Here is a 9,876-nt window from a genome sequence, read left to right as displayed (position 1 = left end):
TCTGGAGGAGGATTTTGTGTGGGTGGTGGTAATGCTAAGCTATTTTCGGTCACTGTAAATCGGTGCAGAAGTTTATGGTGCGATCTTGAACAGATTTGGCACCTGGTCGATTTACAATTCGCTACCGTGTGACCTTTTCGCAGACAAACATAGGGAGGCTGACTTAACAAACTCAAACCTTTGCATTACAGCAAGACGAGCGAACGGACTGCACTGGGCCAAAAAATGGTTGTTCGCGTTACAATAACTGCAAGCTGGTTTGGCGTTGGTAGAAGAACAAGCCAACGAAGTTCTATTCAGTTGCTTGCCGAACCCAGTTCTTTCTTGTTTTGGTTTGCCAGTCTCTTCAGCGGACAGATGCTGGTATCTACGATTTAGTATTTTTTCGAAATCGGACCATAGTGGCAATTCCTCATAATCCAGTGACTCTTCCCATTTTTGCTTGGTCACTGGATCCACTCTACTCAAAACTAAATGAATAATCATTGAGTTTGCAATTTTAGTATCATCTTCTATGGATAATAGTGATCCATAAATTGATGATACATTGTCGATGAGACCCCTCAACGACGACGCAGACGGCTGGGAAATTTTCGGAAGGCTGAACAGTTGACGTATTTGGTTCGCAAAGATGAGACATTCGTTATCATAAACTCTCTTTAGACTAGCGATAGCTTTGAATTATCATAAACTCTCTTTAGACTAGCGATAGCTTTGTCGTAATTACTCTCGGTGACCTGGAATGCCTTGACAGTTCCTAAGGCTTCACCAGAGAGGCAAGAAATAAAATGATTAAATTTCTCGATAACTGGAATGTTCACATCTTTGTCAACCAATGTCTCGAAAAGACTTATGAAATTTTTGAAATCCGAATAATTTCCACTGAATTTTGGCAATGCCAAAAACTCGAGTTGGGAAGTCGAGCTCGAGTTGGGGCTGCAGAAATTGCAGTAGCTGAACGGGAGTCTTCAGCTGAATTAAAGGCATTACATAAGGACATGATCCTTGCCTTGGTAGTTATTCCTAATTCTTCCAACTCGGCTCCGAAATCATCCAATTCATCTATTTGCTCGATCTGGTCTTGCAACTCATTTGCTTTAGAAATTGCCTCATCTAAAACCTGAAGCCTGCACTCTAGCTCGGTTTTATTTAGAGGAAGTGATCCATCTTCCAAACGTTTCTCCAACCGGCGAATGCTTTTAACTTTGACATTTAATCTTCTCTTTAAGTCAATAAGAGTTGTGGAATTAAGTTTTTGTTTAGTACTTTCCATTTTAAAAAATTTGTTTTTTCAATACAAAAACGAAAACAATGCAAATTTAAGACTTAATAATTTATTTAAAATTTTTTATTAATTTTAAAATATTAATATTAAAAATTTATTAAAGTTTTATTTATTAAATTTTTCTCAAATTTATTTAAAAATTTATTGAATTTAATTCAACAATGAATTGACTTTTTTTTGGGAAAAGCGTTATAACTTCACCAATTTTCATAATTTTTTGATGAAATTTGTCTCGTTTTATTAAGAATGAATGAGACAAAATTGATATGTATTAAAAATGGCCGAATTTTTGTAAGTTGTACCGAAAAACTGGCATCAAAATCCGAAAAACACGAATAAAGAATACTTCAGTTTCAGGTGTAAAAATTTTGTCCTTTTGTTCAACAAAATCGAAGATACATTTTTTTTCAAAAGGTTCAACATTTAACTATTGAAAGGCACCGAAAATTTTGAAATCGGTTGAAAAAAAAAAGCGTCAGGAACTTTTGAGCGCAAAAAAGTCCCGAAAAACGGTTTTTTTTTTAAATAAATTCAAATTGAGGGTTCCAAAAATATAAACAAAAAATATTTTTGAGTTCTCTTCGACCAGATTAACAACCTACACTATCTCGTTTTCACAAGTGTTTTTTCACTGCTGCACTGCATAATTTATTAAATTTAACCAAAAAAAAACAAAATCTAAATTGATTAATAATTGATAACGAATTATTGACAGTCGAGGCACAGAGTATCCAAAAAAAATAGTTGGTCGCCAATGACACTGAAACCAATATGCCCGACCAAATTGTAGGGGAGCGCGTCACTTGCGGACCGGTAAACTATACGCGCCAAAAAGTGCATATACATACATACATACAGCAGCGGATAACGGTGGGAAACGAAAACGAGAATATTATCGCTGCATCTATTTGTATGTATGTAAACCAAATATATATGCACCTTTATTTTATCTGTAATAAATATAATAATTTTTGGCTGCACTTTAGTATTTATTTGGAAGATTTGTAAATTCGAGAACGAGGGGTAGGGGGCGACAGTGATTGCAAATAATATAAATATTTTCTTTTTATTTTCTCCACAGCAGTACATTTAGGTTAGCACTATATTTATAATTAATTTTTAGAATTTTTATATATGTTGTTATTTATTTTTGCTCTACTATTTTTTCTACGTACGTATGCGCCAAGAATTGAAAGGAGGGTGCAATATTCCAGCACAAGAGGATTGTAATTTGTCTTATCTCAACTTTCAATTTTTTGCACAAATACCTGGGTTCTGCTTTCGGATCCTTAAATCCTGCGGCCACTTTCCTTTCACAATCGATGCAGGTGCAGGGCATGGGGACGACGAATCCTTCCAGTAGCAGCTATGTAGTTGATTGGAAAAGTTTGTTTCGCGACGCGGAGAATTCTTTAATTGTATTTTGAATTCACTAGACACAACCGTCGCGAGCAACTCTTTTTTTTTTGAATATATATATGTTATATATAATGTTTATATATGTATGTGTCACTGTCACTATTTTTTGTTGCTTTTTTATTTAATTATTCACTACAGTCCACCCGGGGGCGCCGAAATGTTAATTGAGATTAGTTTATCTCTTCGCGAAAACGAAAGGAAACAAAGGTGGCTGTAGAATTAAATTAAATTGCAAAAAAAAAAACGAACGAAAAACGAAAAATGCGTGCACTCTTTCCAACGTTATAAATTCGATTATATTCCATCAACAAAAACTTAAGCCTAGCTTATCTAGTGCGGCGAAGCGGGGCCCTCCAACTTAAAAAACACCAATGTTTTGGTATTTCCGATGGATCCGATGGATATAGCAGCTATAGGATATAGTCGGCCGATCCCTATCAAAATTTGTCAGATCGGATAATTTTCCCCAAAGTGGGATCCATAGAAATTCCCATCTTTCTTAATTATAAAAAAAAACAAAGTTATGGCATATCCGATCAATCATATAATAAACATGTATTATTATTTTTTTTTTTGCCAAGAAAAAAATAGTGCAACAGACAACCAGTCACACTGGCTTCATTTTGAAGAAGCTCTAAAAATCGAATTTCTTGAATAACTTCTGACATTTCGAAAAAGCTGTAAAAATCGAATTTCTAGAATAACATCTGATGAAAGAAATGTCGGACCGGGTCGATTGAGGTACCAATCTTGTGAGTCTTCTCATTAAGACACGAGGCACTGAAACACAAAGCAGAATTAGATAAAAATGTTCCATCAAGCAGCAAAGTTCGAGGTTAGCCGAGTGGAGAGCGTCGTGGTTCCTAACACGGAGGGGTTCGAGTCCTAGTTGAGTCAATGTTTATGTTTTACTTTTTAAGCACTTTTTTTATTTGGATTTTATTTTTAAATAAATAAACTAAAATCTGAAAAGATATGTATACTCCATATTTTTTAGGGTATTGACCAAATATATGCAGACTCCAAAATGCAAAGTTGCCAATCAAATACACACACATGTATAAGTAAATGCAAGCTTCACAGGAGGCTGCACAAAATGGGTAGCAGATATGTAGCAGAATTTTGCCAGATATGAGCGATATATCAAAAGTTGCTTCCTCCCAAAAGCTATCTCCACGTGCAATATAAATAGGATCAAATGAGCAAATTCTTAAAAAAAATGTATTTTTAGTGCATTTTTGGTGCGTTTGGTCTTAAAGCTTAGTATGATCTAAATTAAAACTTAGTATGATCTAATGATTTCAATAAGAAAATAAAAATCTTCCATAGGAAAATGTTTGGGGAAAAATCATAGAAGACCAAAAATTAATGTAGAAAATCGAAGATTTCAACTTTGGATGAGTATTCCAAAGATATGGTAACAGCTAGATACCATTTTTTAATTTTAGTTGGTACACATACATTTCAAAAATGATATGTACTAGAAACAATGATGGTCATCGCCATTACACGGCCTACATAATTCAATATATGGTAAAATTTTATCAATTTCTTCTCATAGGTGTACCGCGGAAACTGTGGGTGATAGAACCTATGTTTGTTCTGGACTTTGGTTCAGGGGAGTCTAAAGGTTATGGAGCAGGTAAAATTATACGTGGAGGAAAAAAAAGTTGGAAATTGTCGGCCTGTGTTATCTAATTGAAACAATACCTTTCTATTGGTAACTCATTTAGATCGGTTGCCTACAGAAAATTGTTAATTCTTCGGCTGTATATAGAGTTTCCTCGCGCACGCCGAGGCATGCAGGTCGTCACCGCGTGGACTTCCGTCCACAGTGATCTGTGGCTAGCGGTGAGAGATCGTTCTCAAAATTAAAATGAATTAAAAACTATTTAAGATCAAGTATGGCTCAGGATCGCTTATCATAGCTCGTTATTTTGTCAATCGAAAAGGATGTTTCACGATCGACTGATTTCGACACTGTCATCGACACATTCGCACAAAAAAAAGCTCAGAAGTTTAACTTACATGTCTAAATTGAAAGAAATAAATCTAATTGAATTAAACGAATGTAAAAATATTTCTTTTAATTATGTCAATAAGGCCTCGCGATAAATCCACGGCCCAGGGCCTCGCGTTGGCTAACGCCGGCACTGCCTTTTATAGTTACTTTTTTCAGTTTTTCCAGACAAGTACAACATTTTTAGACGCAGCAGTATACTCTTCACAATCGCACAATCCCTTTGCCTCTCTTCGCTCGTCTTGGCGCCTCTGTAAGCTTTTTGCAAGTCCATATTGACCTCGACCGACGCTTTCACTGCCTCTTCGAAGTGCGGACACCTTCGGCTACCGGCTTGGTGCTTTGTGTATAGCTCGCCCTGGGAATTTGGTGCATTTTGGCGATTGTATGCCTTTTTCCAGAAAGCACTTCCGCTTTATTAATTAAAACTGCTTAAGCGCCAGTTACATCGGGCGCTATAGAGGAGCTGGCGTACGCATGGCGTATGACTGAGCCTGCCCTTGCTCTGGTGAACGTGTGTTGGCTGCCCTCGTTCAGCAGCACAAGGTCGAAGGAAGCGAATGTTTCCCTTACGACTCTATTTTATTCATTGGTTCTCGGGCAGCCCCAGACCTGCGCAAGTCGTCAATATTTATTTGAAAAACATTGAAAGCTAGGCTGGATGCGAGGTAGCAACTATAAATTCACGTGCCACCGATCCTTCCCCTGACGTGTCCCCCGCACTATACACCTAGTGCATAGTTGGGATATTTGTGCCGCAGCTTCAGATCGCCGCTTTTCCTGTGAGATCTACAGACCACCGGTTGTCTTGGCCCACTCTGTAGGGTTAGCTAAGGAGGGCTACGTTTGCTCGCGCACAGTCTGCTGTAGTACATCCTGAGGCGCTATACAGTGGTTCAGGTTAAGCTAAAGCACTAACATCCCCTTCTATTTGACCCACCGCCTTGCTTGTACATGGGGTATCGGTTGCTCCCAATTACTCAATCCTGTTGAGTAAACTGAATATTTTAGGATTTCCTTTAAACATCCTTAAGGGGGGTTAGGGTCTGAGCGAGCAAAAAAAGACACATTTTCATGTTTTTTTTTTTTGAGGATCTGGTAAACATATATTTATTTAAACTATTTTTAGATTGAAGTACAACATTTGAAGAATGTTTTGAAAAATTTTCAGAAAAAAATAATAAGAACTACGGCAATGGCGACCATTATTAGCAGGCTCCTCGAAAAAAGTTGCATTGCGGTGCCCCTCATATATCGGTTGTAGATTATCTGAAATCAAAAAATCAAAGTTCTATCGTTAGATAGACATTTTTCCCAGGTAACCCTGGGAGGGTTTTTAGAAGTTCCGATTTTTACATTTTTGGGAACACTTTGAAGTGAAAAACGTGATTTTTGAGGGAAAAAATCGGCTAATTTGTTATTTAAAAAATAGAAATTTAAACAAATTTGGAAAAAACTCTCCAGCGTTACCTCGTCAATTATGTTGGCAAGAAGTGGTAAAAATTTTAAAACGATCGATTCAGTAGTTTTGAAGTTATGATAGGCACCGTCTTTGAAAAAGTGAGTTTTGGGATGTAACGCTGGAGAGTTTTTTCCAAATTTGTTTAAATTTCTATTTTTTAAATAACAAATTAGCCAATTTTTTTCCTCCATCTCCATCCATCTGGACACAGTATTCTTGAAAGGTTTTTTAATAAGAAAATAAAAACAAAAAAAAATCGAAAAAAAAATTTTTAAAACCCTAACCCCCCTTAAGTAGATTTTTCAGTCTTCTGTTCCTCAGCTATCGTAGTTCGACAATCCACCCTCAAGACCGGATCTTCATATAGTAAATCCATTAACCACATTCAATTTCCATTCCATGTAATCACTTCTTGCCCTAAGCATCGCTTAGACGTAGTTTTGTATTAAATTGCTAAAGACGATTAGATTAAGCTGCCAATTGGGTAGCAGTGCGCTAATCATAAGAATAAAATTTCTACATTTATAAAAAGTAGTTCGACGTATGCCCAACATGACCATTTCAGAGTAGTATGTTCGAACTGCAATGGGCTCTACCGCATTATATCGCTTTCCTGTAGATGTGCAGGGGAAGCCGCGCGAAATCAAAATGATATAAGATGTTACTTAACTGCAAAGGTATATCGCCTTCGGCTCTGCCTGAATTTAGCTTTCTTTTCTTTCTTCTGCATCATTTAAGGAAAATTTACGATTAAATAAATTTAATTAATATTAATGTAATTTAATATTCTCATATGCAGTAATTTTTTTATTTTAAAATAAATGGTTTTAGTTTTAACAAATGCAAATCTCTCATTTTTAGATTTTTTGATAAAGAAAATATGTTTTAAATTATTTACTCAAGCTCTCGGTTTACAAATAACAAATTAATTTTATAATTTTCTTTTTAACGAACCCTTTGATTCCGCAGGGGCGAATACATATTTTTGTAAAATTGACATTTTCTAACAATTCATCTACAATTAGCTTACAAAAACAAAAATTTTCACATCAAGATTTTTCATTCATAGCTAAATATACCAACAGCTTTATATTCGCTTTTACTTATGTAAATAGTTAAGTTTTTGGATGACGTTAAACTCACAAGTTTACATTTGAAAAGGTAGGCTCCGGCTTCAACCAGTTATTATAATGCTTTCAAAGGATTTGGAAACTTAAAGCCGTAAGAAAAAAAACATTTTATTAAGTACTCATTTCGAAAAATCACTTTTTGTAAAGAAAGGTAAAATATGTTTCTTTTTACATGATTTACAATATATTTTTCTTGTTGGGTATATGTTAGCCATTAGTTCAAGTTAGCCATATTTGGAAGGATGAAAAAGCCAATTACTCAGAAAATATAAAAATTCTGTTAAATTCAGTAAACTACATTCGTGGAAATCAAACAAGATATTTAGGAAGCTAACAGCTACCTAAACTGAACTCAGGAAATTTATATATCTTTAACAAGCGTCTTAAACTTTTTAAAGTTTATTTTCTGTGCCATCTTCTAATTTATGCAGTAGTGGTGTCAACGCAGCAGTGGTGTCTCTTTCGTCATGTTCTCCATTTTGATCAGCTGTCAGATCTGAAACAACTAAGCTGCTTATTGAAGCATTATCGGTTTGCTCAGAGTTAAATGTTTTTCGGTGGGGCGCACTTTTCTCTTCATGGGATAAATTTGTCGGAGAGGGGGTAATGCTTCTGTTTGACTTTGATTGTCGCCTTATGCTTTGAGACCCTGTTACAAATCGGGGTTTTTCATCTTCCGTTATTGAATGCAATAGTCGTTCAACTTCATCGTCGAATGTTTCACTTGAAAATGTCCCAGACTTACGACTCTTCTCTAATAAAGTTGCCTTTTTGGCCGTAAGATACAAAACCCGTTTAATAGCAATGTATATAACATCTGATATAGCACGAACTGAGTAATCAGGTACGAAGGATTGTCGGATTTTTGAATCCATGTTTAGTGACTGCAAAGATCCCAATTGAGTTGGAGAATCTGAAAAATAATAATTAATTCTCACTTATTACTTTATTTTTATATAGAAAACTTAATTAATGTTAAGTAGATAAAAGATATCTTCGGCGACTCCGAAGTAATTGGCAGTGATCTGCAGAGCTCTATTACAGAGCTCTACTACAGGGGCATAGAAAATTTGTTTGCCCAAGCTCTGGCGCACTAAGGAATTACAAAGGAACGGAACGTAAATATTTAAGTATTACTGAAAGGATCACTCTATTACTGAAAGACTTTTTGCGTAACATCACTAACCTAGGGTCACTTGAAAGAAATGAAACTATATTCTAAATGAGGAAAATTCGCGTAACTAAATCGCTACAAAGCAAAAACTATTGCTTTGTATTTTATACGCTACTTAAAAGTAGCAAAGGGTTAAAAGTGATAATTAAGGGGGCAGGATGGTTTGAGACTTCAAAAAAAAATTTTTTTCAGAAATTTTTTATATAATAGAACATTATCTTAGGTGAAAGTTTCATGTCGATCGGACTAAAACTTGCTGAGATGCCGATTTTCTAGTTGTTTTCTCTCCATATACTTTCCATTGCTTTAAAAACTTTAGACGCGTTTTGCTCAAAAAAACTTTTTCAAGTCGGTGCGTAACGTAACTCAAAAAGTAATGCTCGGATCTTAATAAAATTTTGTACACATCTTTAATACAATAAATACTTGCGGATGAACGAACGCTTTTTTTTTTTTAATTTTTTTTACTTTTTTTAGGGGCAAAAATGGGCGGATTTTTATGTAAAAATGGCACTTTTGACTTTGAAACCGCGCCAAAAATCCAAAATTGCATATTTTTCAAAATGGTTTCGTTCATCCGCACAAGAAACAAATATTTTAAGTAAATCAATTCAATTTTTTGATTTTATATAACACTGTAAGGCCAGACTTTACGCACCGCAAGAGACCAATTTTTTGAAGCGACTCCGGCCGACTGCCGTCACGGAATAAATAATAATTATTTCTTAATAAAAAATATTCTTAAATACTCTACAAATATGGCCATTTATCGTGTAAAAAAATTGGATCATTTCATTCACTCAGAAATGAGAAAAAAATCGCAAAAATGTGCTTTTTTTCAGCCCCTGAAACCATCCTGCCCCCTTAAAGGAATTAAATTCAACGTACCTAGTAAGAGTTCACCAAAGATATGCTTTGGAACTGGAAAACTTCTCTGTAAAAGGAGCCATAAACGTAATTATCAAGAATAAAGTTCTGCAGAAGAAATAAAGTCCAGAAATGAAGCAAATCAAAAAAAATCAGTTCACCCAGTTGTCATACATCTGTGGAAGAACCACACAAAGAGGAAAACCACAGTAAAATGCACCAAATGCCAAAACATTTTTGAGTCGATGACTAATTTAACACCCTGAGCTCAGTGTGCATTGCATGTGAAGATCTACACGCCACCGCATCCTGTACATCCAGTAAGGGTGATGCAAAAATCACCAAATCACCAAACTATACAAGTACAAGACCTTAAAAGAACGCTTGCAGTTTCGAATTCAAAATAATTCCCACCTGAACTACAACACTGCCGATTTCCTCCAGTACCCTTCATTAAGGGCATCCAGACCCTACGTAGGAACGACAATATATTGTGGCGTAGTGAGAGCTGTAGAGTCT

The 9,876-nt window shown here is 35.6% G+C and overlaps 1 protein-coding gene across 1 annotated transcript; it reads right to left on the bottom strand.

Annotated features, from left to right (window-relative positions):
* Positions 1 to 6,978: 6,978 nt before the first annotated feature.
* Positions 6,979 to 9,876, bottom strand: LOC116654464 (unextended protein). Its single transcript, XM_032452778.2, has 2 exons — positions 9,772 to 9,876; positions 6,979 to 8,229 (listed from the first exon to the last, which is right to left on the bottom strand). The coding sequence occupies exons 1-2, from the start codon at positions 9,818 to 9,820 to the stop codon at positions 7,709 to 7,711; spliced, it is 570 nt and encodes a 189-aa protein (XP_032308669.1). The 5' UTR covers positions 9,821 to 9,876; the 3' UTR covers positions 6,979 to 7,708.

Source organism: Drosophila ananassae, chromosome 3R, assembly GCF_017639315.1.
Source record: "Drosophila ananassae strain 14024-0371.13 chromosome 3R, ASM1763931v2, whole genome shotgun sequence".
In the NCBI taxonomy this organism is placed as follows: domain Eukaryota; kingdom Metazoa; phylum Arthropoda; class Insecta; order Diptera; family Drosophilidae; genus Drosophila; species Drosophila ananassae.
Note: the sequence above shows the minus strand (reverse complement) of the source record. Positions and strands in the feature narration are given on the sequence as shown.

Excerpts from the sequence above, each read along its gene's own strand:
- LOC116654464 (XM_032452778.2), bottom strand. The coding sequence starts at position 9,820 with ATGCCCTTAATGAAGGGTACTGGAGGAAATCGGCAGTGTTGTAGTTCA. Across the intron at positions 8,230-9,771 it reads TCGGCAGTGTTGTAGTTCAG|ATTCTCCAACTCAATTGGGA; the intron begins GTGGGAATTATT and ends ATTATTTTTCAG.